The sequence below is a fragment of the Numida meleagris genome, chromosome 5 (assembly GCF_002078875.1).
Source record: "Numida meleagris isolate 19003 breed g44 Domestic line chromosome 5, NumMel1.0, whole genome shotgun sequence".
Lineage (NCBI taxonomy): Eukaryota > Metazoa > Chordata > Aves > Galliformes > Numididae > Numida > Numida meleagris.
Window position 1 is genome coordinate 34,219,336 of NC_034413.1, and position 27,612 is coordinate 34,246,947.

A 27,612-nucleotide genomic window follows, 5' to 3' on the forward strand; every position below is an offset into this window, starting at 1 on the left:
TTTTTTGGAATAAGGTGAAAAGAGTTTGTTTATTTTTGCAGACAGCACAATTCAAGTTCAAATCTGGGTATTGCTCAGCAGATACTGGTGAGAAGGCGGCAGCATGGTTACTTTGAGCACTTTGGGGTGACATCAGGGCAGCTCCATCTGCTGCGCAGTATTTTGTGAGGTGCTGGGAGGTACACTGCCCCTCTCAGCCAGTATTTTGGGTTCTGATAGATGATCAGGTTCTGGTGAAGGTTGGACAGAAAGAAGCAAAGGAGATAGAGCCCACAGGAAAATGTAGGTCTTTAAGTTGGCCTGCGAAATGTAGGATTGATAGAAGACCAAAAGGAGCACCTGCAGACAGGTGTTGAAAGCAGCAAAAATTCTAACTATCCTGTTGCTCCCAATAAAAGGAGCAAGCGATGAAGGGCCATGCAAAAAGAAAGTAAGTAGTAAGTTGCTGACCATTTCAAGCAGCACATGATGTGTCATAAACTTGCTCAGTCCTCTCAAGGGCAGAAGTCCCAAGAGGACAAAAAGGATGGTATAATCGGGAAAAGGGCTTGCTAAAGAATGGGCAATGTCAAAACAATAAAGCTCCTCAAAGGATGCTGAGAGTTTTTGAATGCTAGAGGTGATCATTTGTCTTGCTAAACTGGAAAGTTTTCTTCCTTCTCTGATAAGCCCTCTTAGGATAACAGTAGATACGCAAGGCATAATTTGGTGTGTGTAAAGCTTTGCAGATGTGCTTTGTATGGCTCTGTATCCTGTTTAGATCTTGGATTTAATTAGCACCATAAATGTAAGATATGCAACTTCATCACAAAACTCAAAAAATAGGTCTGGATTTTGGTTAGAGAGGAGGACCCAGAAGGCAGCTGTGTATAAACTGTTCTGGGCCAGCTCAGAGTTGCTAGCAACCATACAGAGAGAAGAAAATAGAACAGGTAATATTTGGGAGGCATGTATGCTGGTGACAGGAGGACAAGTGCACTCCATTCAACTAACATATCCACCTAATGAACCTGTCGAAGAAGCTTGGCTGGGAGAGGCTTTCATAGTCCTTCTCCCGAAAGATAGCAGCCCTATCTCCAAGGCCAAGCTTCAGCAGGACATCCATGTCTACATCACTCCCAAGAGCCACTACCGTGGGCATGACATCTTGCTTCTTCATGGAATTGATGGCCTCCTCAAGGTTCTTGCTTCCTGTGATGCCATCAGTGATGAAGACGAAGGAGAGTTCAGCATTGCGCCGAGCGACTCGCTGACCATTTCCAGGGCTGAGCACAATGTTGTTGATGGCATGTATGATAGCTGACCCAATGTTGGAGGATGAGTCCAGGTACTTGATCTGAGCCAGGGCACTGGAGATTTCTGTTAGGTTGTAGGTCAGTGGGAAGACCACGTTCTGCTCTCTCTCACTGCCGTACTGCAGCAGTGCAATCCGGGCATTCATGTTGTCATTGTTGCTCCTGGCCAGTGTAAGCTGTTGGGCAACCTCCTCCACAAAGTGGTGAGCCCTGTGGAAATTCTGCTCCCCAATTCTTTCAGAGCCATCGAGCAAGAAGACAATGTCAACAGGGCGCTGTGTGCACTGGGCTACTGCAAGCTCTGCAGGAGAAACAATTAAAAAAAAAGAGTTGGGAGCATAAGAAAACCTACAGGAGAAAGTTGGGTCTTGTGCAGCTTGGGCTGGAGTCGCCTCTGTGCACTTTTCTACAGAGAAAAACAAGCCCCATCATGTTTCCAAAGCCCGTCTCTGTGGCTGATAACCTTTGCTTCTGATTCCCTCAGCTCCTGGGCATGAGGTCTTAATGAATGTTAATTCTGAGGCCTAAGACAAGCATCCACAAGCATCCATGCATTAAATAGATCTGTGCATTTTGTGTGTTTCAGCCATAGAATTACACCCACCTTCAAAGAGCAGAGCCCAGCTATTATCTATAAGGGGAATATCCGGAGATTAATGGCACACAGTGTTTTCATACCTCTTGGTAATTTTTTAGAGAATGTCTTTCTTTCAGAGTACTCTTTGTACAAATATTTGTAGGGTGAAAGCTGATTTCATAACCTGTAACCAAAGTTGTTTAACCAGCTGTCACTAATTCCTGAGGAGTTTATAAAGGTCAAGAAGTATGTTTAGAAAACAAGAATCTCTTCCTGTTGGTTCACCTGTATGTCATAAAGGAGCTTTTTAATAAATAACAACTACCAGTATTTGAATGAAATATATTGGAACATTATCCTTCAGTCACTCAGAACAACACAAAGCAGGCCTGTGCACATATGAACATGTGCAGTGAATGAAGTCCGAAAAAAAGGCAGAAGAAAACAGCAGTATTGGGAGTCAGGTGTTAGTTATGAACAATTATTTTGTCCCTTTGCAGTACTTATGTGTAATGCATTTGATGTTTGTCTGCATTCGCAACTTCCCCAATAAACAGTTCCATATCTTCTTAGGTGTTTTTTTCTTCCATTCTAGAGTAGTGGTTCTTTTGAGTTTCCCTCTCTACTGAAAGACCTAGTCAGAAATACGATTGCAACGTCAGTACTGATATGTGACACGTATAACATACACCCCATGGGGTATTCCTCCATGGTGGCAGTGGGGCAATAGCTATATTATGCACTGTAGAGCAGTTCTCCATTGCTCACTCTGAATCTCGGAAGGGTGAGGTACTGGAGCAGGTGTCATGTAGTGTTGCATGACTGACAAGGACCAGGTGATTCATATGATAATATGTCATATGATAATATGACAGTATTATCACATTTGGTTTCCGTATAGTGAACAAATCCAACTTAACAAAGTGCTTCCTCAGTGCTGAGTGTTGTTATACCTGGGGCTGCATTCAGCATGGCGGAGTGCCGAAACAAAGCATTTTGTAGCTCTGTGTATGAGCTGAACAACAAGTGAATCACAGACTACAGGGACAGCGCACAATGTAAATTCAACAACGTGGGACTGTGCTCCCAGTGTCAATTCTGTCTTAGGGAGAAAGCAATCTCTGAGTGACACTATTTTTCCCCATGAGCATTTTGAATATCATATCTCCAAATTCAACTGCAATACTTTTGTCCTTTAAAGCAATGAAGTTATGTACTCACCTGTTTGAGACATGATGTCTATAGGTACATTGATGCTGCAGTTCCCAGTATACAGGTGCTGCTGCTACAAGGACATTCTGCCTTGACAGTGCCTGCACCAGTGAACTCCAGGTGCTGCCCTGCTCTGTGCAGTCACGAAAGGGAAAGGTGGAAAGGCATGCCCCCTTCAACCACAGTCTGAAATCTGGGTAGGGGTCTACAAAAGCATGTGGAAGCTAGTGGGTGGAAGAGAGGGTTGCATATTGTGCCAGAGAAGTGTTACTGGTCCATCTCCCCCACTGCTCGCCTTTGTTTTGATTACAAGCATTTGTTAGGAGCTCCTAGTTAAGCAGACATCAGCATCACTCCATGGAGCTTCAGCAACAGCATAGAATAATAGAATCATAGAATGGTTTGAATTAGGAAAGGAGCTTAAAGACCTCCAACCCTCTCCCATTCCCCCCTCCACCCTACCTGCCCCCCTGCCACAAGATCAGGTTGCTAGAAGCTGCATAATGCATGGCTGGCTCTCCAGGCAGTACTCTACCTGTGTCTACTGCAGGAGTGCTCACCAGAGAAACTCCTGATGCTGGGCAGTGCAGTGGCAGTAAAAGCTTGGGTTTGTCTTGTTCAGTATCATGCCTCAGTTACACTTGGCTATCATTTCTGGGGGACATGGACCCAAGTTACCTTTCCTGCAGCAAGGAGCAAAATTCTTGTCCTTAACTGCAGATGGTCCTGTGAGACACCACCACAGATTAAGCCAACTAAAATCTTCACATCGTGCTTTTAACTGGAGCACCAATCCCGCTGGTGCTGCTTAGAGCAAGGCACGTATGCCTGCAGCTCACTGTATTGCATACTGACAACAGCTGAGCCTAACAGAAGAAACACAAAAAGCAGAACTGTAGAGATAACATCAATTTTCCTGCCATTAGTAATTGTGTGTTCAAAGTAGCCCCACCCATTCACGTGGTATTCCTGCTTCTCCTAAGACATGGGGAGCTTTTACTTCCAATAGCATTTCATACTGCTTGCAGCTGAGATGGAAGACACTGACAAGGGAACTAGTCTCCCAGCCCTACCCAGGACTTTCTCCTTTCACAGTCCCTCTGGGTCTTTGCAGAGGTGGAGATTAACCTTCCTCTGAGCTCCCGGTGATCTCTGTCCTTTGCACATGAGATTCAATCAGTCACTGAAGGAACTGCTGCTGTGATGGCATCCAACTGGTTTTGTCAGAGTAATTAGCTGGGATTATGTTAGCAAACCACCACTACACCCAAATGCACCTGTCCCAGAAGGGCTAATGCAAGCAGACACTGCTCAGGCAAAGACATTCTTTAGTTGTGTTTTTTTTTCAAAACTAGCTGTTTGAGAGGGAAAAAAAAATGTCTCTAATGTTATCCTGCTTTGCTAGGTAATCTTTCCAAAGGAAATGAAATTAGCAGTCACTGTGGGATGGGGTCTGAGCCTGTTTTCCTGAAATCTTGTTGATTCTCAGCCTTGCTCAGTAAGATAGTGCAGCCTTGAGAAGTTCTCCTCAAATCAGCATTTCTTTGGGGCTTTCCCTTTAGCATCCTGGCTGGGGCAGCTTAACTACTCTGAATTCAGTCATCTTAGTTGCACCCCAGCAGGCTAAGACAGATGCTGATCCTAGGGTAAAAAATACCATATTGTCTGCCACTGGACAAATTCTACCCTAGATTGACAAGCCCTGATTTTTAAATAGAGCTGTAACAAAGCTGTAAAACGTTCAAAGTGGGCAAGCTCTTTATTCTCAGTTGTTTCTGAGATTGGCTACACTATGGCAACTGGCTCCCCTTTACACCTTACACCAGAGTTCATTATAACCCAACCACATCTTTGAAGACTGTAAATCTCAATTCTGCTCATGAAATATGACATTTGCTCAATATAGTTTATTGCAATAACACCATGTCAGTTAGAGAGACTGCAAAATGCACTTGCTGGCAGTAAACACTTTTGCATAGGGAGAAATAGTTTTTCTGGAGGCACAAATGGCAGTCATCTGTCTGACTTCTTCTGGAAACCAGTGGTAGTAGAGTGCACAGAAATATCCCTCCTCATCTAAAGAAGCATATCCACAACACAAATGGTGGCTATGTAGTCTCCCTGAACCAAACTAGCACTGGGTATGGATTCCATCGACTGTACTAGATCAAGTTTAAATACTTGCTTTTAAATAGCTTGTGTAACATATCACAGAAGTTTGTGCAATCGTGGATTTTTGCTTTGGACTTCCTGGTCCTATATAACCTCTGTCTCTTAGATATGAATAAGTACACTTTGCAAACTAAGATGAAAGAAATGCAAGTGCACAAGCAAAGGTGCACAAAGTATATACAGCTTCTGACAGAACTCCTCAAGTTTTGCTGCTCACAATGGAAAGCCAGCGTTGTGTCTCTTGCATACTTCTTGCTCTTCCCTTCAGTATCCCTTGATGCCTAGAGAACGCTTATACAGAAACACTGCAATGAGAGGACATGCACCTTGCTTTGCCAGTCTTGCCACAAAAATGGTTTATGGGACCCAAAGAGAGCCCTCACAGTAACTCACAGCAAAACAATACATAAAACAACACAGATGCTTCAGAAGTAGCCAGTAAAGACAAATGTGGGAAAAGAGGATTGCTGGGCTCTCTGCAAACAAGGAACTTGCTCTTGCCTGCAGCCACACATGCCGTAATCTCTGTGGTTTATCCCCTGCTCCCTTGTGGCTGAGGACTGGGATGCACTACGCTGCCAGAGCAGGGTGGAAGCAGGAAAAGAAAGGGCAGCAGCATGGCTGGCTCAGAAACCAAGGCACTGCCATTGTCCTGCCAGCACTTGACACTGCCCCTGCAGAAAAACAGCAGGCAAAGCAAGAGCACTTCTGGAGAATGCTGCCATGATCACCAGCCAGCTAAGCTGGAGAGGCCTGCTGCTTGTGTCACATCCTTGGCTGAGCCCTGCCAAGCCATGTCACTGCCTTTGTTTCTCTTAAACTAAAAGCTTCTACCAATGCACCTGTCCTCTTTGCCAAACAGACACTTGAATGACAATTACAGCTCCAAACAATTCTCCATCTCTACTCAATCCCTGCCTCCAAGCACTTCATGTCACCTAGAATGGAGATGTCAGCAAAGCCCTAGCACAGTTTCTGGGTCCCCCACAATCTCACTGTGCACCATTTTGAAGGTGTCAATGAACAGGTCCATCCATTCTTGCCGCTCATTTCCAGTGGCAAACTTGGCTTTTTCGGCGGTAAAGGCCAAAGTGGCCACCAGCTGGGTGTATATTCTGGGGTCCTGGGTTTCCCGCGTGGAGTTTAGGAACTGGGCGATCGAATGTATGGTGCTGGGAATATTTATGTTGACTCCCTCTTCCATGGGGCGGAAAATAAGTGGGTTTACATTTCCAGGGTTCCTGTCATCTGCAAGTGAGCGTCAAAAGAATATTTTCAGGGCTTTCTAGCAATGGCTGCGTCTCTGAATGCTACCTGGCTTTCCTATGCATGCTGCACCAGAGGAGAACAGAGCTACATGAGGGACAGAGAAGTAAAGACCAAAGTTGGATTTTAAATCTCAATATCTAACTCTCAGTGGTCATATTTGAATATGTGTTCCAGGGTGGGACATGGATCCCTCACTGAAACTGAACTCCTGAGCCTCTCACAGAAAGGCTGAAGCCAAAGATCAACTGTGAAGAAGGGAAGGCTGTCAGTGCACTGCAAAACAGCCCCTATAGGGAGCTGGCATCAAGCATTGCTTTGGTGATGAGGAAAGTACCCCGAGAGGTGAGATGAAGGGAGTACAGACCCTTGTGCAACTATGATTCCACAAGCTGGAGAGGAACTAGGCATTTGTATATGTAGGTATTCTGCCTGGGGCATCTGACCTGGGGAATGTGTGGTTACTAAATCCCGAAGAGCACAGGAATATGTAAGCAAAGATAATCAAGTGCGTATTACTGAGAAATGAATTCAGTATGCTTATGATCCAGTTACTGCATCTTACAATGTCTGAACTGTATTTAACAATTTAGTGGCAAGGCAACTAACTTTCTGCCAATGTATGATCAAGGAACCACGAGAATCATACTGACATAGTGTAACACATTGACTAAGAGACCAAGGAAAATGATGTGAAAACTTAGCTGCCCAGTTCCTTCCTTACTAGTTCAGCGTATTCACAATGGAGAAAGTGGTAATTATGAAGAGGGCCATAAAATCCAACTTCTTTCTGCATATGGAATTCATTGAGATCAGCCACCAAGTAGCTTTGAACTCTGTTACATGCAAACTGTACACATGATTCCAAGAGACGGAAAGACATCTAAGGGACAGTGTTTTGTGAACTTGCCTGGCACTTAGTCCACCATGCTTTGGGTGGATATACCATCCTGTAGTGTACAGTGCTCCTGCATGTTGTCCATGCTCTTCAAGACCCTGAGAACCTCAGTTTCCACCTGGCTGTGCTGCCATGACATTTGAATAAAATCCCAAAGCTCAAAGCAAAGCCTTTTGCACGGGTTAGAAAGGGCCTCACAGAGCATCATGCACTTTCTAATAAAGCAAGCGGTCAGTTCAGATTTGCTCAGCATCTGACCCTACCTGAGCCCAAATCAAGAAACACCACAGCATCCTGTAAGCACCACAGTAACTGATGGAAGATTAAAGGGAGACAAGTATCTGCCTTGAAAGCAGGAAAATCTGTTTTTTCTTAGTCAAGGAGGCATCATGCCTTCCTCTGCAGATGGGAACTCAAAGTGGTGACATGCTTGGCTCTACAAGGCAGAAAGGAGGAAGCTGGGTTCAGGTCATAGCAGTCCCTCTCCATATCCTACTGACAAAACACAGGCCGGAGCTAGGGTACATGGCATGAGCAATTGATTCACACTTTTAAGTGCCAGTATTGCAGTTCTGAGAGCTAAGAGCCATGACCAGGGATGAGCATAGTTCCATCCCTGACCTGAACCTATCTAATGAGTTTGCAGCTGGACACATGCATCAGGTATGCATGTAACTCACTCACATATCCTGCAAAGGTCTCCATCTCCATCCCAAAAGTCTACATATTAATTGGCACCAGCTCCTGAAAATGCTCTCAGAAAACAACAGGAAGCTGAACAATAAGCAGAGAATCCCCAGGCTCTGTCACACTCCTTACATCACCTCTCACCCAACACCTTTCCTTACCACTGTGCAAATGAAGTCATTGCAAATCCTTCTAGATGATGGCAGCAATGCATTATGGCCCTTCCAATGCAGCAGGCAGATGGTGCTTTGCCCAAACGCCCCCAGGTCCCTGAATATGACTTAAAACTTGGCCCACCAGGCCTAGCACAAGTCCTTGTACACCATAGTAACTTTTCCCCGTGCTGAGGAGGGTGCATTGGCACTTTCACAGGAGGTCCACACCTACCCAGGGACAACATTCCATCTCCCCCATCCTCTGGGGAGCAGGTGTAGAGCCTGCACATGACCTGGCCCACCTATGGCATAGTTTGAGGCATTACCCAGGAAGGAACACCGTCAGATGCCTTCTTGAGCTCCACCAGCTGCCATTTCTGATCTGGTCCCCATGCGTATCAGGTACCAGCAAACTGTTCTCACCTTGCATCTGGAACAGAGACTCCCAAGTGTACTACAGGGAAAGGATAGCCAAATTTGCCTTGCTTTGGAGAGTTCTGATGGTCAGAGCCTTAGAAAATGTGAATGCTCAACTTCTCTGGTCAGTTTCTCTCTCACAGTATTTCTTAGAAATGGGGAGGCTACAAAGACCAAAACCTTTGAAGACACCTGATCAGTCTCTAGTGTGGCATGGAGAAGTTTCTTCCTTGTTCATGTATCCACAGGACATATCTCCTCAGAAATCACTGCACGGTTTGTGTTGATAGCTCAGCATCATGGTTTGGCATCACCTGCGTGACCAGGTGCAAATACTGAGAATGTTAGTGTAGTGGTCAGAGCTTTTAGTCAGGAGCAATTTCAGCTTCTCTGTCTTCAGATTGCTGATCATTCTGGGACTACTTCCCCTCTGTGTTGTATGGAAAAAAAAGGCACTTCTTTGAAAATTAATATTGAGATTCTGTATAATACTAAGTTAAAGCAGGGGCTTTCATGGCAAGAGTAGAGATAAAAATTGCAAGAACTGGCAAAAATTTGTCCCTGGTAAGCTTTGTGTGTATCAGCAAATAGAGCATCTATTGTATTTAAACAGATGCAGAGACAGGCAGACAGACAGTTTCTCTAAGAGTTGCAGATCTGTCCTTTAACAAGCAAAATCTGATCAAGTAGAACAACCTTCAGCAAGCAGCAGCCACCTCTTTGACTACCCTTACAGACTTTTTCCTTTGATTCAATACCCTGAGTTAATAGTTAATTAAAACACAGCCAGTGTTAAAGAAGCCAAAGCTTTCAGACCACTACAGTGTTGTTTTCCAAACTCTCTACCCACTGCTCTGTCTTCATCACTCACAAGGAGCATTGTGTCCAGTGCTACTAGTTGTACTCTGGATGTCAAGAGTATAGCAGGGTGGGTACATAATAGAGATACAGAGCAAGTGAGAAATTCATTGGTAAATTTGGAGATCAAAACCTGACAGTGCCCAGGAATTTGGACAGAGATCAGAACTGAGCAATGCTCATGTACTAACACGGTGCGCTAGTACCTACCTGTGAAGATAACTCAGAGGGACAGGAAAGAGCAGGGGATGAAAACCTGAAAAAATAACACTATTTCCCAAACTCCTAGCCATGCAAAGGAAAGGAACAGGCTTGCACATCCCCTCCCACTCCTGAGCTCCTGGACCTACAACTGTATGCAGATGACACAAAGCTACTTGTAATGTTTACCTGTCTGACAGGGTAGCTCAGGGCAGACAATCTGTGGATCTGAAAGGAAAGGAAAAAAAGGAAAACTGAATGATGTGCTACCACCTTCCTTCAGTGCTTGCATTCAGAGATGCAGATCCAGGTTTCTCACAAAGGGAAATAACAGTGGCCCTGAAGTCTGGTCCTTATCTGTGGAAGTTTATCCAGGGCTACATGAAGTTCAGCCCACCAGTCATGAGCGACCCACCTTGTGAGCTACTGGCCAACCTGCTGGGACACAGTGTCTCTGCAGTCTTTGCAACACACTGTATATGCCCTCCATCCACAAATCCCACTGCTAGAAAATTCCAGTTCCCATAAGTGCAAAGACAGGTACAGACCTGGGCAGAGCATGTCCTCCATCTTGTCTATGAATTCCTCTGCCACAAGGTCTGAGAAGAGCCTCATCTTCTGGACTCGCTGAGGTTCATTGCAGGCAATGGAGACTAGGGTCTCACTCTGTTCTGGCTGATCAAATATGTCTCCAATGCCAATGGTGTTGACAAGCACATCTCTGCCACAAAGAGCCCCTAAGTTCTTGTCATCATCCCGAGGGTCATAACGCCCATCTGTGATCACCACAGCAAACACTTGGGCTTTCTCTCGACGGCTTTCTTTGATGAGCTTATTGTAAGCAAACTGAAGAGCAGAAGGTGTCCAGGTGCCTCCAGCAATCCACTCCAGGCGCTTTACTGCTTCTTTGAAGCTTGACAGCGAATTGATGCGCTCATCATCAAGCTTGATGGCTTCAAAGGTCCCCTCGTGACTGTACTGTACCACCCCAACACGGGCACCTGCCAATGGAGTGCCAGTGTTACTTGACTTTGAATGAAAAGTGAAGAAAGTCAGCAAACTTTCATATCAGCAAAGAACTGCCCAATTGGACTACAAAGCTGGGAAGGGAACAGCAGAAACTGTTGTGAAAATGCTGAACAGACAGATGCAGACCAGGGCAGCTACATACAAATATGGAAGCTGGAGAGAGCAAAGACCCTTTTCTGTTCCCCATCCCCACTTCTGCCACCAGCTCCACCCCACACGCACTCCAGACCTGTCTCTGATTTGGGGTCCTTGGCGATGGAGCCCAGCCGGCTGACCACGTTTACAACAAAATTTTTCTCCAGAGTGAAGTTGGTGTAACCAATACTCTCTGAGCTGTCTATGACGAACATGATATCCAGGGCACCGCAGCGCTTCTCACAGTCTGGAGAGAGGGGCAAAAGGAGGAAATCACAAAGGTCAGCAATGGTGTAAACAAGAGCTATGGGGTAAGAAGAGACCACCTATGTGAAGCTGGAGACATTTAATATAACATCAAGCATCCTCAGGGTTTGTGGTGCTGCCTGCAGCTGAACAGCACAGGAATTCTACATGTGTCTTTCTGTCAGCATTTTTAATCTTGCTGTGTAATACACTATCCTATCATCTGGACCATGAAACTGTATACTGGCAGTGGCAGAGCTAAATTTTGGAACCTAAGTGTGGCTGCCCCTACCATGACTTCGGCAACACAATGGTGGAGTGTTCCTGCTATCCCCTTTCACTGTCCATCGAGCTGATGTCCCCCTCCCTGATGCTGGCTCTCAGCTATGAAGATAGGCAACAGTTCACTCACCACAGCATCCGCACGTCTCTCTCACATATGTCATCACATCGCAGTCCTGCCAGCAAAAATGTGCAGGGTGAGTGCCTTCCCTCCTCTCTAAGGACAGGTTCTCCTTTCCCTTCCCCCCTGGCCACCACCCCCCTCCTTTCCTTGGCTCCTTCGGGAAGCCACAGGCCACTCTGGCTCTTCTCATGTCAGGGTGGCTTCAGTCCTGCTCTGTGGCTCCTGTGCCAAGCAGTGGCAGGAATGGTGCCCTGCCTCATTCTCAGGCTGCTCATGGCAAAACTGAGGTTCCCCTAGGTGGATGAGCACAGGGAAGTCCTACTTACAGTCAGGCCAGGATCTCCTGGTGGGCCAGGGGTCCCCTGTAAGAAGAGCACAAGGATTTCAGGCACAGGTTTGGGGAGCTAAACATCAGCACCATCACAAACTTGGATTTGTACAGAGGTCTGTCAGAGAAGGAAGAGAAGGAAAGCCTCTCTTGGAGACAGCAGACATGTCTGAGGGCTGGCATCCCTTCCAGTTGTGGGAGACATGCTGACACTCTGGGCTTTAGGGGATGGGAGCTGGTATAAGTAGGGCGGGTAGGAGAGGACGAGGCTGCAGCATCTGCTCAGGCACAACAGGATGGTACTCTACCTCTGGGCCTGCTTCGCCAGTTGGGCCTCGGGAGCCAGGTTCACCTCTTGGGCCAGGATCACCCTGGAAGGGAAACAAAGAAGGACTGAGTGTTTTCCTGGCAAGGCTAATAGTGTATCTGCTGCTGATTCGGGCTCTTCCTGATCCACTCATCAGGCACAGCCCTGCTAAGTGCAGTCACCAGCCTGCCACTGCTGCGCTGGGAGATACGGGGCCATCTCTGGCATGTGGCTGCAATGGTCAAGTAAGAGAGATCTAAGTGTGTATGCCAGCAGCACACAGTACTGACAACAGGACACAGCTCCTTGTCACATGTCTCAACATCACACATCCGTGGTACGCACAAACAGGCACATGCTGGTAACACAAAAATCTGCTTACCGGTTCCCCCTTCTCTCCTTTTGTCCCTTGTGCTCCTTTTGGTCCAAGCTCACCCCTTCCTCCCTGTTTGAGGAAGAGAAAAACAGATTCATCAAAGAGAACAAGTGGATGTGGATGTGTTCAGACAGAGGAACAACTGCTGCGAACACATCAGAAACAGGCCTGCCTGGCCCAGAGAATCACCCTTTGAACAAGTGGCTCATGCAGAGCAAATAAGTAGTGTTTACACAGGCATTGACTGAAGAGTAAGGAAGTTTTGCAAAACATATTTCAAATGGTTTCAAAGGGAGACAAGCCTGCGTGACACACCCAGGCCCTGCAGCTGCAGGGAAGGTCCTGCAAGAGGACTGGTTCCTCAGCCACTTGCCCAGAGGACCAGGTGGTAACTACTTGTCATTTCAGCCAGGCCAAAAACAGATGAAGGAAACAAGGGCACTCACCTTGGGCCCTGGCTGCCCCTTCTCACCCTTGTCACCCTGTGAAGGAAGAGGAATGGATCAGACAGTGATGGGTGGGCTTCACGCTTCTGTTTGAAATCTGTGATGAGGGGCACAAAGCTAAACAGCAGGAGGGATGGCTGGGGTGGTGGGCACAGCCACATCCCAATCACTGTAGAGAGGCTGGGGTCCCCAGCACCTCTGACACATGGATGAGGAATCTAGGGACAGGTTCAACTGCTGTCAGCAAAGGGATAACTTCACTACCAATGGGGCCAGGGCTGGAGATGAGGACAGGACACTCCGCTGCTGCTGAAGTGCCACTTACTCATCCCCTTTTGCTTCACTTTCTTGTGGCCCTCATCATTTTTATTTCTCCCTCCTCCTTCTCCTAGGTTGTCAACCTCCACTGAAACAGATTTCCTCTGCTGCTGTTGGACTATGCATATCTTCACAGGAGCATACATACCTGCGGTCCTCTGGGTCCAGGGTAGCTGAAGCCAGGCCTGCCTCTATCACCCTTTGGTGACATAAATAAATAAATAAATAAATGTAAATAATAAATAAATAATTGTCAGAACTCAAATTTGAACTTTTGTGACCTAGCGATGCCAGTGAGATCAAAGCTGTTTTCACTCCCTCTCTGGGAAGAAACACTCCAGTGAGCCATTCTGCACTGGATCCTCCAGCATTTGGAGTAGTTGTTCAGAGCAAGGACATGGGGTCCTGGGGACAGCACATGCCTGGGGCAATCCTGAATCTATGCAGGATGAGAGATACAATCAGAGTTGCCGTGGCCAGAGCAAGAACTAAGTCTCTGTCCATAGGGAGGCTCAGGTTCAAGCCATCCTGCTTCCAAGGCACATACATAGGTCAGTGAGTTTTTGCAGGAGATACTGACTTTAAAAAAAATCTACACAACGATACCCTCTTTCAAATGCTGAATTGCATTCAGGGACTTTACCTTTGGTCCTGGTGGTCCCGCGTCACCTCTTGGGCCCAAGTCTCCAGGGTCCCCACGTGATCCCTGCGGGATAGAGTTGGGGGGAGTGGGTGAGGGCATTTCCATCAGCTTCCTGGCCATACTGGGGTCCATGCTGGGGAAACAGACTGCTGAGATGATGCTATGAGATCACCTCCTCCCCAGGAGTTGCTGTGGTAGTGACTGATGCTCCTGCAGGGCCAGAAGGATGCCCTGGCACTGCTACCACAGTAGGTGTGGGATCAACCACAGACACTGGCCAAGCTGGAAGCCTGTGGGGCAGCTTTTGAGCCTCCTTAGGAATAGGTCATGCAGACTGCTCTTGGTAGGACAGTGCAGCCAGCTAATGTCAGCAGGACCAACTGTCACTGCAGAGGGAGGGCATGATCACACAGATGTCCCAGGTGACTTACGATATTGCCTGGCTCTCCCACAGCACCTGTAGGGCCTCGGGGTCCTGGCAATCCTTGGTCTCCCTGCAAAGCAAAGCAGGAGGCAAGAATATACAAGAGCAGATACAGACAGACCCTCTGTGCTGCATGTCCTTAGCGCTCCACCAGGCTTTGGCACCTCTGGGGACAATGGTGTCCTAGTGTACCATCTGCACCTCTTTGCACAGATGAGATGAAGCAGGATGAGACCTTCACTCATCCTGTACGAAGATCCTCTTGCCAGAGATGTGCATGAGGGGCAAAGCCTGGTAAGCTGACCTCTCCCTCCCTCCTGGCTATCACAGAGCCCTTCTCTCGGCTTACCCTTGCTCCTTTGTTTCCAACCTCACCAGGCAGGCCACGGGGACCCTCTGGACCAGGATCTCCCTGTGAGGAAGATAAAGATATTCCTTGTCAGGCACGTCTCCAGCTCTATGTGCATGGCAGTGAGAAGGCATGACACCGTTCTCAAATCTGGTGCTTCTTGGTTTGAGAAGTGGTGTCAGGGCAGAATACACTCTGAACACATTTAGCCTCAAGCTTTGCTGCCCTTCATCCTCACTCAGCTTTGGATCAAGTCCTGGAGGCTGTAGGTGATGGTTTTAGAGGTGATTGTCACAGCTTCTTAAAGACAGGCAGGTAGCAAGCACAGTGGTAGCAGAGCCCACTAGCACCTGCAATTCCCAGCCCTGGCGTTGGGTACTTCATGGCTGGACAGTAGAGCATCACAAGTGCCAGTCCTGTGCACCTTGGGTTTGTTTGCTATGGTTTGGGCAATTGCTTTACTCACTCTTTCTCCCTTGGTCCCTGGACCGCCTTTGCTGCCCTTCGTCCCTGGATCTCCACGTCGACCCTTGGCAGACACAGAAAGTGGTCACATCAACAGGATGCCAACAAGGATGCCACTTGGCTGCCCTTCCTTCCCCTTCCACATGCCCTTAAAGAGCCTGTGTCCATGACGACCCTGCTTGGGGCAGGTCTTGCCTTTGTATTTTGGGAAGCCAGAGTCAGACTGCTCATTCAGGAGGTGGTCACCACATTTACCACCAACAAACACAGTTCATTCCTTCAGGGTTAAATGCTCTGCTTTACTTCCAGCACATCTGGCTCTTCTTCCTGCTCTGGGTGTTGCACAGGGACTCAAACTGATCTACATCAGCTGGATTCTGCCCTCACTGTGCTAGCTGAGCTGAGCTGAGCTGCTATGCTGTTTAAGCTCCTTGCCAGATAGAGATCATTTTTTTGCCTCAACCTTGGTACCAGCTGCCAGGACAAACTCAGAGGTATGTAGGCTAAGGCGACCTCCGGGTAGGCACTTAGCACTCCTACTGGGGTTTATCAGGAATGGCAGACTAGGAGAGCAGCTCTGTATGTCTTAGGGAATGCAGGCAGGCTAACTGAGGGAGTTTCTCAACCTTGCTCAGAGATCAAGGAATTAGGTTTCTTTGTCCTTTCCTGATGACTCATCCTTCACTCATCCATGAACCTGGAAGAGTTTCCTGTGGCATGTTTACTGCTCAGAGTAGACACACACTTACAGGCTCTCCTTTGGGTCCAGGAGGTCCTGTTTCACCTTTTCTTCCTTTGCTTCCAGCAGGTCCTTGAGCTCCAGGGTTGCCAGGAATTCCCTGGGAAAGAAAATGAAATTGGACTTATCAGAAGAGAGGTCAAGGTGCATACCTCTTGCCCTGTGCCAAGCAGCCTACCCTTGTGCAAATGCCTGCACAAACACACACCTTAAGCTTCCACACATTCACTGTGCCTACAAGTTAAATTTATGAGCACAGGTGCCAGCCTCATAGAGACCAACTGATAGAAAGGCATGTCAGCTCTTCCTTCCAGCTTCCTTTCAGCCCTGTCAAAACCCAAGGGCTGCTGCAACCTGCAGCACTCTATCTGAAGTGACCGGCCATCAGGATAGCAACCTCTTTGCCTAAATAGCTACTGGGACATAAGTTGGAGTTCACTTACAGGAATAAAAGGCTAAAATACAAGGCTAGAATACAGGCTAAAAACACCAGCAGTGCCACAAGTTCTGAGGAAGTTACAAAGCTATGCCAGGGGAAACCATAGTCTTTCTACACAAAACAAGATAGGAAGAGGAACAAAGATGCAGAGCTAGAAAGATAAATCTTTCTAACTCTACTATGTCTGGTGCAAACCTACCAGGCTCCCTTTTTCTCCTGGAGGTCCTGGGGGTCCACTGCGACCAGGTCGGCCAGGATCTCCCTGAAACAAGCAGAGAGTAATGGTCATTGGTTATGTCATTAGAATGCTGCTGTACACCACTGATATGCACCATGTGGAGCTCAAGGAGCAGGGCCAACAAGGGCCTTCCTTTAGCTCTGCCATCTGGGTTAGGATCCAAGGCATCCAGGCAGACAGAACCCATCAGCTCCATGAGTAGTGAAGGATCTAAGAGGCAATACAGGCAACAGTGTATAGCTGTCCCTAATGCTGGCCTCTGCCCATACTCTCCACTCCCATTTGGAATACTCATACCTTCATGCCTTCATCTCCTCTTTCACCTTGGTCTCCTGCATCTCCTGGGTAGCCATCAGGGCCCTAGAGAGGGAGAAGACAAGAGCAGTAGCAACAATGTGCATTTTACCAGCAGAATAAATCAAGTCACTCAAAGTCACTGTCTAGAGACTGAAAACCTGTTTTTGCCTGCTACTAGTGCTGATGAAGGGAGCAGGATGGAAGGATATGGAAGGATCCCATATTTCCAGCCTGTGGAAAAGAGGCACAAAAAACGCCTCTGATCAGGGATTACAGATCTGCAGTCAGATTATGAAGAACATAGGAAAAAGAGGCAGTGACCTCTGTTAGCCATATATTTTGGGATGTGCAACTAAAGCTAGGGCCACACATCTAATGTGTTGAATGAAAGTATACAGCACTCCTACCTTGTCACCGCGATCTCCCTTGCAGCCTGGTGGTCCAATTCTCCCCAGCTTGCCCTGGAGAAAAATCATTCAAATGAAAAAGACAGCAATGCTTCAGGTGTCTGAAGGAAAAATACATCTTTTTCCTGTTAGCAGTTACTATTTTTTTAGCATCATCAACTGGACATACCTGTGATCATTCAGAGAACAAACAGCAAGTGTATTCCTTAAGCAGAAGTGTTGCCGTCGGTAGTGAGCAGACATGGATAGAGAATGAGGAAGCAGAGTGGAGGCCTTAGGAAACCCTGTGTGCTGCCCTGGGCTCCTCCTGCACACGTCCCCATGGGTACATTCCCTTGAGATTCGGTTTGGCCAATAGTGGTGTTGGATCTACTGCGTATCTCCAGGCAGAGCAACTCAGGTGTGCTGGGACCATGCTGCCCACCAGAACAATGACAGCTTGCTTTGTGCCCCTGAATACTTTGCCAGTTTCTTTTTGCTAGGTTAACTTGATGGGAGATGAAGCCACAGTATTGTATCACAGCTCTGAAGGATGTGTTGCATGTTAGAGCTTCAGGAGGCATTTTGGAAGTGGGGAGAACTGGTGTTATCCCATAGATGCACTTGGTGGGGTATGAGAGAAAGTGCAGAACAAGATCAGTATGTGCTGGCCAGTGAGCAAAGCCAGCGAAAATTGTACAAATTTAGGTTATTCTGCTCTGGTACATTTGTATGGTATGCAAAATGGGTACATGGTGTCTGTCTGCACTCACCTGAGAGGGGATAGAGGATTTCAGGGACTTTGCTAGGAGGTACTTGAATGTGGCTTTGGGGCTTTATTATTAAGAGAAAGCATTAGCTTAGAGATGAAATTGCAGGTTCTGCAAGGACATCCTTTGAAAACTAAATTTCGGCAGATGTTTCTGTGTACATGTCCTGTAGAGGGCCCTAGCACTCAAGATGAAATATCTACACCCAGGTGAACGAGGCATAACACATCCTGCAGCAGGAGTGCAGCCAAGGTTATGCATCAAGTCCCTGCAGAGTGCTTTCTAACTTGGGAGCAGCACTTCTGTGACCTGACTGAATGTGTCTCCAGCTAGCTCAAGCGTTTCTGCAGGCTATGGAGAATAATGTGCAAATAAACTCTTCAAAACTTCAGTCAGACTGAGATGGAAGGAGCAAAGAAACACGTGTGGGAAATGAGAGAAATAAAACAACCTGTAGGGACTCAGAGAACTAAACCAGCAGCAGTGATTGTGCAGGGTGCTCCCCATGCCATTACCTTCTGGCCATCGGTGCCATTCCTGCCTGCCAAACCAGCTGCGCCCTGGTATCAAGGGGGAAAAAGAGTGATCGGTGATCTGATGACTCACTCAAGGGTTTGTAACGATATGCCAGTTAGAAAAGGTCTTCTCTTACCCGCCGTCCATCGGATCCAATCTCGCCCTAGGGAAAAAAGAGGACAAGAGTCAGCCAGTATCCCTGTGCCATGCTCACTCACCACACCTGAGATTTGGCCTTTCTTCCTCTCCCTTCTTCAAGTGCAGCATTTTCTGCAGATGTCTCTGTGACCTCCTTGTCTCCCCCTGCTCCACAGAAGAGGAGCCAGGACCCATTTCCCCAGAGAGCTCCTCCTCTTACGCTCCAGACCCTCTGCTGGTGCAATGTACTGTGCTTCCCCAGGCATACCATGCAGGCTTTTCTTTCTCACCTTTTCTCCTTTCAGCCCTGGAACACCCTGGAGCAAGACAAAAAGAAAAGAAAGATGGTGCTGTGTTTGTGCCTGGGATAAGCAAGGGGGAGGCAGCAGCTGACCCGCATGGCACAATGGGCATCCCAGGTGGGAAAAGGGCAGGTTGGGAGGGAGGAACACTATAAGGATCACAGTGTTGCTGAGGCTCTCTAAGAAGAAAGGCTAGTAATAATTCTTAAAGTCACATCGAATTTCTGAATTACACAACTCTTCCATGCTGGCCATCTGCCTTTGGAGCAGGAAGATGTGCTGGGCACAGTGGCATTCGAATGCACAACTTGGTGATGGATTTGTGGGCGCCTTCTCCTTCCCACAGGGCAGGGGAATGCCAGGGATTGAAGAGATGTAACACTGAGCAGTGGAAAATTACCCTGAACCATCCTGTGTTTTACCAAAAATCATAGAACCATAGACTATCCCAAGTTGGAAGGGACCCATAAGGATCATCAAGTTCAACTCCTGGCTCCACACAGCACCACACAAAAATCCATGAAAGTAAAGAGTGCAGCCACTGACTGTATGATTCTTACCTTGGGACCGGGATATCCGATTGGACCTTCAATACCTGGGTCACCCTTAAGGAAAGAAGACACGGAGTGTTACCTCAAGCAGGGCACAGATGAAGCCCCAGATGGCATCAGGACAGCACTGGTTACTGAGTCACAAGGACAGTTTTACAACTCACCTGCCGTCCCTTCAGTCCAGGGGAGCCTGGTTCTCCCATGTTTCCCTTTGCACCCTAAAAGAAAAACACATCACAATCAGGACTTGGTGATGACTGGAAGACATCAGCAATTTCTGGTAGCATCAGGCTCCTACAGAGCTTGGGGCAGCTGTTACGGGGATGACAGCACACAGCCCAGCACCACAGTGTTTTGGATTCTGTGGGGTTGTGGGTAGAGTGAGACTCTGCACACGTGAGGGCTGTTGGGAGTGGGAGAATTGGAAACAATTTTTACTGTGCTCTTGTTGGCCCTGCACAGCTTCTCAGGTACTGAAGGCCCTTGCCCATGATTGGCATAGCTGATGCATGGATGACTCTTTGCACCCATTGGTCCATCAGCCTTTGTATGGACATGAGGAGACACTGGTGTTGGGTCTGCGCTCCATCCAGCACTGCTCTGCCATCTCCCAGGGATGTCAGATGCCGGGGAATTATTTCCCACATGGAGGCTATGTGTGAAGGCACTTGACATGAGTTCTAAGGAGCCCTGCAGTGCCTGATACACAGAGTGCAGTGCTCCTGCAGTGTCTGAGACAGGCACTGCTATCATAGAATCATAGAATATTCCGAGTTGGAAGGGACCCATAAGGATCATCAAGTCCAACTTCTGGCTCCACACAGGACCACCCAAAAATTGGACCGTATTATTCTCTTGGTATTATTCTCTTCCCACAGGTTAAAGCAACTTACCTTCTGCCCTCGGTATCCCTTGGGACCAGCTGGACCTGTAATCTCCAGGCAGCTCATCTTGTAGCACTGAAACACACCGAATTCAACATGAGATGTAGTTGCAGTGCTGTGACACACCCACAGCCTTGTGTTCTGACCCAGCCAGCACCCAGAGCTTGGCCGTGCACCATAGCTCTCTCCACACACCCCCCAGCAGCAGTAAAAGTGACTCTGGTTCCATCTGGCTCAGACCTGAGGCAGCAAAATGCACGTCGAAAGCTCCTGCATACAAATGAGAAATTGCCACAAGTGCATTCGTCATGGTTTTGGCTCTGGGCCTGAGCTCAAAGAACAGGACTGCTAAGTGTCAGCCACAGTGTTATAGACTTGCTCTTCTGGAGCCACCAGGGAAGGGTGTGCCATTGGGAGCACCCCTCTGCACACTCCTCTCTATGTAGGCCAAGCCCTGTTACATGGCTGGGCAGGAATTCTAGCTTGCAGAACACTGGTAAAACATGCCTCCAAATCCAGCATGGTACAATGAGTATCTTCATAGACTTGAACTCATTGCCAAGAGGAGAATCACAAATAAGGGGGATGGAGAAAGGGAACCATCCCGTGTGCCATTTCAACTGCTGAGTAAAGGAGTGGGTTCCCATGCTACCCACTGATCCCCAGGTAGGCAGAAACCCATTCCATGTAGCTTAGAGCAAAATCATGTCTGCTCCTTCGGGGTACAATCTGGTCTTCTCCAATATGCAAGGCAACTTTAACTTGGAAATGAGATGCAGGTGCTGCTCACTCACCTCAGCATAGGCTTCATGTTTCTGCAAGGGAGAAAACAGAATGAATGAAATCAGTTAAGGTAGTCAGCTCTGAGAGAAGAACAGCACCCACCCTTAGCAGTATGTGTGATGGCAGAAGAAAAGAGGTGGCAAAGCTCCCACAGCTTTAATCACATCATAGAATGGCTTGGGTTGGAAAGGGACCTCAAGGTGAAGGACCAACTCCCACATCCTCAGCAGAGTCCTCAATTAACGGTGGTCCCTCACAAAAGGGGGCCCCAGAAATCACTCCATTGAGTGCGGCGGGAGCTCAGAGAGCCTCACAGATCCCAGTGCTGCCACCTCCTCCGCGTTCCCCCAGGTGGGGCATAGGTCTGGCTTGAGCAGCAGCACTTGGATGGATCCTGCCATCCAAGGGAGCAGGGGTGCAACCCAAGGGACACCTAGCCAAAGAAATCAGACATACTCAAGACCACATTTGGCCCATAGGTGCAAAAAGGACTTGAAAAAGGTGGAGAAACACAATGTTTTTCCCTTGTGGAGGTGCTCTCTGGAGACAGACCATGGAGCCTTCCCACCCTTCCACATGCTCCTTCTCCTGTCACCGGTCCCTAGTGTCTCCCCTTGTTCTGTTCTGCACCTTGGGCAGCACAGCTCAGTGCCCCTCACCATCGCTTTGATTATCCTCTCGATAGTGTTCTCATCAATGTGCAGGGCGTCTTTCGGTGTGATGGTGTAGTTGCTGCGGTACAGGTCATGTGGTGGACTGGCAATTTCCCGCAGGCCCTGCTCATAGACGTCCTCACTGGGGGCCACGGCAAAGAGCTTTATCCCCATGTCACGTGCCCTCTCAGCTTGCATCTTCATTCCCCCACAAGGGCTGCCAGTGACATGTCCATCAGTGATGACCACCGCAAACTTCACATCGCGGGCTGTCTGGCCCTGGAATTGCTGTGTCATGTTGGAGATAGCACAGTCCGTGAAGGTGCCCCGGCCAAGGTACTTAATAGCACGGAGCTTGGTGAGGTATGTGTCCTTGCTTCTTGTTAAAGGGCTGTAAATTTCCACCACATCTGAGTAATGAAGTCCTCCAAACATCCAAGTGATGGAGACTTGGTTCTGGTATACCTCATTCTCCAGTTTTTCAATGAATCGCGGGATGAACTGCTTTATTTGATCCACAAGGCTCTGGATAGGCACAGTCTGCAAAGCAATACTCTCTGAGGTGTCAATGACGAAGTACACACTGATGGGGCAATCTGTCTTTTCTGTATGGAGACAATTTTCAGAATGTGTCATGGCACTTTCTGCAATGCTGCACCCCCTTCACTATTCCCCAGAAACGTGGACCAAGTAGATTAAAGCACACAGAATCACGAAGAGAGCAAACAACAGCACAAGGCATGAGGTTTGGTGCCCTGCGAGGTTGTTGCAACTCTAGTTAATCAGGAGCTATTTCCACCAAAACTGGAGGAAATGAGGACACGGATGACTAAGTGCCTGTTTTGAGCAACAGGATGACTTTTGCTCTCCTGCACTACATAGATAGATGCCCTGCCTGCCATACTCTCTCTGATTTAAAAACATTTTGAAAAGGGTTATACCCAAATACAATGTCAAAAAAGCACAACTCTCTTCTATCCCAAACAGTATCTCTGTCCAGATCAGAAGACTTCTCATTGTCAACAACTTCAAAATCCTAAGATCTAATCATTACTGAATCTTGAAAGTACTGCCTTATGTTTTGCTTTGTTGTTTTTTTTAGTAAAAGTCGGTCTGAACACCTAAATCACCACTTCCACATTGCAGCAGAGAAGTGCTGACATTTTAAAATTCACAATGGGCTGTTTTCTGACATCGAATATGCATCTGAGTTCTGGAGACTTGTTGGTATTTAGCAGCACACTAACCAGGAGAAGCCACCACTGGCAGAGCTCAGACCTTCTACTTTTCTGCACTGCATTGCAAACCCAGAAATGAGTAAGTGGAGAATGTTGCTTCCCACAGAAAGACAGATGACTATGGCAGGGTGCTGCAAAGAAGCAGGAGAGGTATCATGTGCCAAAGTCAGCTCCTTGTAAGCAGGTTCTAGGGTTGAGCAAATCCATTGCTTTAAGTAAGACTGTTACCTACAAAGGAGACAGACACCCAAATTAATACCTGTACAGGAGGTAACAGGTTCATCATCAAACTGAGCATGGAGAGGTACTAGAGCCATGCAAAGAAGAGTAGATAGAAGGGCTTGTTGGAACATCTCAGCAGTTCTTCTGGATGTTTAGATGCCTGCAGGAAAACAGAAGTTACATGTTATACACAATATTCTAGCTCTTAGCTCTGACAGAAAGATACAAAGCCAGCCAATGCTTCACGTTAGTTCTGTCTGTGAGAAACACAGTCTGTATTACTGTGATGCACTGCTAGACCCTGTACTGCAGGTTTTTATATTGACACGAAAGCTAAGCAATTAAAGTATTTCCTTTGCTGGAGTATGGTGCAAATGATTTAGAAATGCTCAATCTTCTGTTAAGCTATGGGAAAAATGGTGGAGCTGTGGACAGTGAGTTGATATCTTCAGATTTCACAGTTCCTCTCCAGGTGTTTGTCCAGCTGCCCATGGCCACATGGACCTGTCCACCCAGATGCATGCAGATATAACCATCCACACTTCCTTCACCTTCTCAGTCAGACCGTGAGGGAAGGTCTGCAGCAAGTTCCAACTTACCCATGTATACCAAAAGGGTACAAAATCTGTAGTGCTGTATGAACCCATAGAGCAATTGAGTGAAAAAAACAACACTAAAAGAAAAGCACAGCTTTAGAATTAACCCACCACTGAGCCTCTGAAGTCCATTTTTTTGAAGGACTGTGGTGATTTAAGGAGCAGAAAAGTTTGAGATCTACTCTGAGAAGTTCTTGGGAATATGTACAAGTGTTCAGAGGAACTGAGGGCTGGAAATGATAGTCACAGACAAAATCCAAGGGACAATATTCAAGAGTAAAGAGTCAATACTCACCTGTATGTCTAGAGGACAATCACACTAGCTGTCACGTCAGCTTCACAGCACAGACCACATACTGCCATAGCTACTTTTCTGCTTGACAGTCAACTCAAGACAAAAAGGGCTATGAGAGACCTCTGCTGTGAAGAGAATGCCTCAGTTCTTCAGTGCTCTTCTTTAATGTTTGGGTTGTTTTGTTTTTTTTTTGAAAGGTCAAAGGCTTAATGGCACCTGAAAGTGCCTTCATCCTTCCTTAGAGAGGTTGTGTTAGTGCAGGGGAAGGGCAAGCTAGCAATGCAGCTACGCTGCTGCCTTAGTTGCATGAAAATGGCATTATCTGAAGAATACAGACAGCTCAGCTCCCCTAGCATCTCCCTATCTCCCTCCTCTTGGCTACTCAGCAGTTATTTCCTCTTTGGACACATCCCAACGTATTTTACACTGAAAGCTGCATCCCATTACAGGATTCTGAAGACTCATTTATGCTGGGAAGACCAGTTACTATCAGTGCTGCCAATATCCTTACAACACGGATGGCCCTTCTCTTTGCTCAGGCTTGTGCGCATGCTAACAAGCCTTCAAGAACCAATGCTCAGGCTTGATTTTAGATAGGGGTTGTACTTCCATGTCAGATGCTGTCCTCTGCTGCTATCTGTCACACGGCAACAAAATGGAATGGAATATTAGTGGGAAGGTTCAGCCTCTACTGCCATGCCACCACCATCTGCCTCTGAAATTGTAGGCCAATATAATAAATTGGGGAGCATTACTTTCGGAGTAGTCCTCACACTTACTGTAATGCTGAGGAATTATTATAGTTAAGATCAAGACTTTCTATCTCTGGCCATCCTGTTCATCCTCCATCAAGCAGAGCTGCAGGAGACCTTGATCTCCTGGAAGACATGGTGGCTTGGAGCCTTCAGTCAGCACCATTTCAGAGCTGGTGAAAACATCTTTTGGAGATGCTGAGCACATGGGGGCTTTGGCCAAGTGTCTGACTCACAGGTCACGGCATCCCGGGTTTAACCATCTCCCTTCCTCCTGCCATGTGTAAGAGTGAGAAGGACTCTGTGCAGAGGAGTAGGGCATTTGCCTCTACACAAGCAGCTCCAAGCACCAGGCACACTTCACTGCTTTGTCATACCACTACATGCCATCTCCTTTATCCCACTCCATTGCATGCAAGCTCCTTCTTATCACTGCTGGGCTGCAAGCACAGAGTGCCATTGGAAGGCATGCACGGTACTTCCCCCCCCATTGATTCCATTAACAGGCAGTGGACAGATGGGGGACGAAGCTGCCACAACCTCTCTCCCCTATCTGAGGAGTCTCCAAAACTGGGGTGGGCAATACTGCTTATTGTGTCACCCTCAGGGTGCCATTAGCTGTTGTGGCTCTACTGCAAATCTTGTCACATTTGATGCCTTCTGAAAAAACCCATCTCCTACTGTGAAATACTCAGTGGGAAATACCAGATTTCACTAACAAAAGGGTGTACTGCAGGCTAATGCGTTTTATGGAGACTAGGTCTGAACACTGCTAGCATAGAGAAGTGATGAAAAGTGCCAATTGGGAGTTGAATCCTTCTGTCTGAACATTTGGTTCTCCCTGGTACACCTTCAAAATCACACCCATTGCAGCTGAGCAAATGGTTCCCAGATCTACTAAGTTCAGGTGCTCCACCATTTAAGCTAACTGTCTGCAAGGAGCTGCTTTATGGTCATGAAAACAGGAGAGTTGTACAAGTTACATCAGATGAAGAACTAAGTTTGAAACTGTGCTGCTGCTCTGACATCAACGCACTCCCAACTTCTGTCATGGCTGTGACCAGCAGGCAGTGCCTGCATTATTATCCACACGTGCAAGCAGCATTTTACTACACTTAGATCTTTGCTAAGTGAAATAAAACTGGGGAAAAAAAAAAATTGAAGCAAAAGCCTCTGTTATATTGCCTACCCAAACACATCCCACAGTTTTAGTCCACCACCTGCTAGGGAAGGTTTCCCTACTGCTGCAGGAGGTCCAAACCCTTTGTCAGCTCTCCCACTGCACTTACAGTGAGACATAAGGGAATACCAGGGAAGAGTGGAGAGGCGGCTGGGCTGTAGGGCAGCCCAGGGGCTCAGCACTGGCTCCTTCGCAGCGCTGTGCAGCAAGCTTGCAAGATCCAACTCGTTTGGGAGTAACTACCATTATCTTCTAAAACTGAAGCTTGTGCTGATGAAAATCAACACAACTAGGGGGCATAGCTCACCGCTTAGTCCAATTTGCAATCCATATCTTATTTCCAAATTTCTGAAAATCAAAGGTGAGCCAAATTACACAACTACTACTACTACACAGCAAAATACCATGCTGCTGTCTCTGCGATCACTTCAGTCTGCAGTAGATGGGGAATTCAATAAAAGGAAAAATTGTGTTCTCCAGGTCCCCTACGAGGATTTTTCTGGACCTCTGGCCATGTGTGCCTAGAATGCACTCCTGAAAAGTGCCCAAACCATCCAAAAGGCTTAAAGCAGCATGGAAATGCATATTGTTTCAGTGCAGGCACTAGTCTAAACACAGCGTCCCTGAAGTTAGCCACTTGTCCCTAGCAGCACCAATAGCTGTGGAACCCACAAAGGCACAGGCTGGGGGTTTAGAAGCTCCAGTTTGCCGCTGAAGGACCATCAACAGCCATACGAATGCTGTAAAAGGAGAAGAAAATCCTGTCTACCTGGAAAGAGGGTTCATCCAAATTCCTCCAAAAAGCCTCGGATGTAGCAGGACAGAGACTCCGTGGGACCGGCCGTGTCACGAAGGCTTCTGCACCCCCGGAGGAGCAGCCGCGAGCAGCCGAAGCTCCTGCAGCCCAGTTCCTCTCTTCCCTCGCAGTCAGGAAACCGCCCGCTATGTTCCTCCTCCTCCTGAACGTCTCGGGCAGAGCCTCGCCTGTAATAGCCACAGCGGGCCGCAAGGAGTCACTGTGGGTCCACAGACACCGCCACGGCTCCTCCGCCCATCCGCGGGTGGGTGCTGGCGTGGGCGAGGTCGCTTCGCTTGGAGCCGGAGGAATTTTTTAAAGCGAGCTGGAAGAAGGCTCATTTTTCCATGATGAGAGTCCCCTTTTCGTGGCTGGCATTGCTGCCCCACGTATTTATACCATGAAATAGTGTTCTTTCTTTCCCCCTTCCTCCTCCTCTTCCAACCCTAGGAACACGTCCTGAGTGGAACAAATAAAACAAGAACATTTCAGAAAAGAGCAACTCACACTGTAGCCTTTGCACATAGCCAAGATTTGCTCAGAGACATCCAACTCTGCTGTTTCTATTGATTCAATTCCTTTTCCTTCCTTCCTTCCTTCCTTCCTTCCTTCCTTCCTTCCTTCCTT

At 47.5% G+C, this 27,612-nt stretch overlaps 1 protein-coding gene and 1 long non-coding RNA gene across 6 annotated transcripts; one reads left to right on the forward strand and one right to left on the reverse strand.

The window, feature by feature from the left end:
• COL6A2 (collagen type VI alpha 2 chain) lies at positions 1-27,255 on the reverse strand. 5 transcript variants are annotated; one of them, XM_021398504.1, is made up of 29 exons: positions 26,959-27,241; positions 23,404-23,526; positions 21,913-22,511; positions 21,265-21,285; positions 20,480-20,545; positions 19,751-19,804; positions 19,596-19,640; positions 19,024-19,050; positions 18,732-18,758; positions 18,595-18,639; positions 17,331-17,384; positions 16,924-16,986; positions 16,588-16,650; positions 15,960-16,049; positions 15,212-15,274; positions 14,746-14,808; positions 14,404-14,466; positions 13,973-14,035; positions 13,478-13,528; positions 13,012-13,047; positions 12,572-12,634; positions 12,191-12,253; positions 11,881-11,916; positions 11,561-11,606; positions 10,997-11,149; positions 10,287-10,739; positions 9,928-9,966; positions 9,748-9,793; positions 1,413-1,596 (listed from the first exon to the last, which is right to left on the reverse strand). In XM_021398504.1, exons 2-29 carry the CDS (start codon positions 23,495-23,497, stop codon positions 1,560-1,562), a joined length of 2,523 nt encoding a protein of 840 aa, XP_021254179.1. In that variant the 5' UTR covers positions 23,498-23,526; positions 26,959-27,241; the 3' UTR covers positions 1,413-1,559. The 5 variants fall into 5 exon arrangements, with proteins under 5 accessions (XP_021254177.1, XP_021254179.1, XP_021254178.1 ...); XM_021398506.1 differs by lacking the exon at positions 1,413-1,596 and adding an exon at positions 6,411-6,504 and having other exon boundaries at positions 26,959-27,237; XM_021398505.1 differs by lacking the exon at positions 1,413-1,596 and adding an exon at positions 6,511-9,109 and having other exon boundaries at positions 26,959-27,240.
• On the forward strand, positions 12,948-13,588 carry LOC110399577. The gene is made up of 2 exons (XR_002439292.1): positions 12,948-13,082; positions 13,404-13,588. It is a non-coding gene; the product is annotated as an uncharacterized LOC110399577 (long non-coding RNA).

Coding starts and splice junctions, on each gene's coding strand:
- COL6A2 (XM_021398502.1), bottom strand. CDS start 23,497: ATGTTCCAACAAGCCCTTCTATCTACTCTTCTTTGCATGGCTCTAGTA. Junction 13,529..13,972: donor CGGGACCACCAGGACCAAAG/GTAAAGTCCCTG, acceptor ATGTCACCAAAG/GGTGATAGAGGCAGGCCTGG. Junction 12,635..13,011: donor AGGGGCAGCCAGGGCCCAAG/GTGAGTGCCCTT, acceptor TTCCTCAAACAG/GGAGGAAGGGGTGAGCTTGG.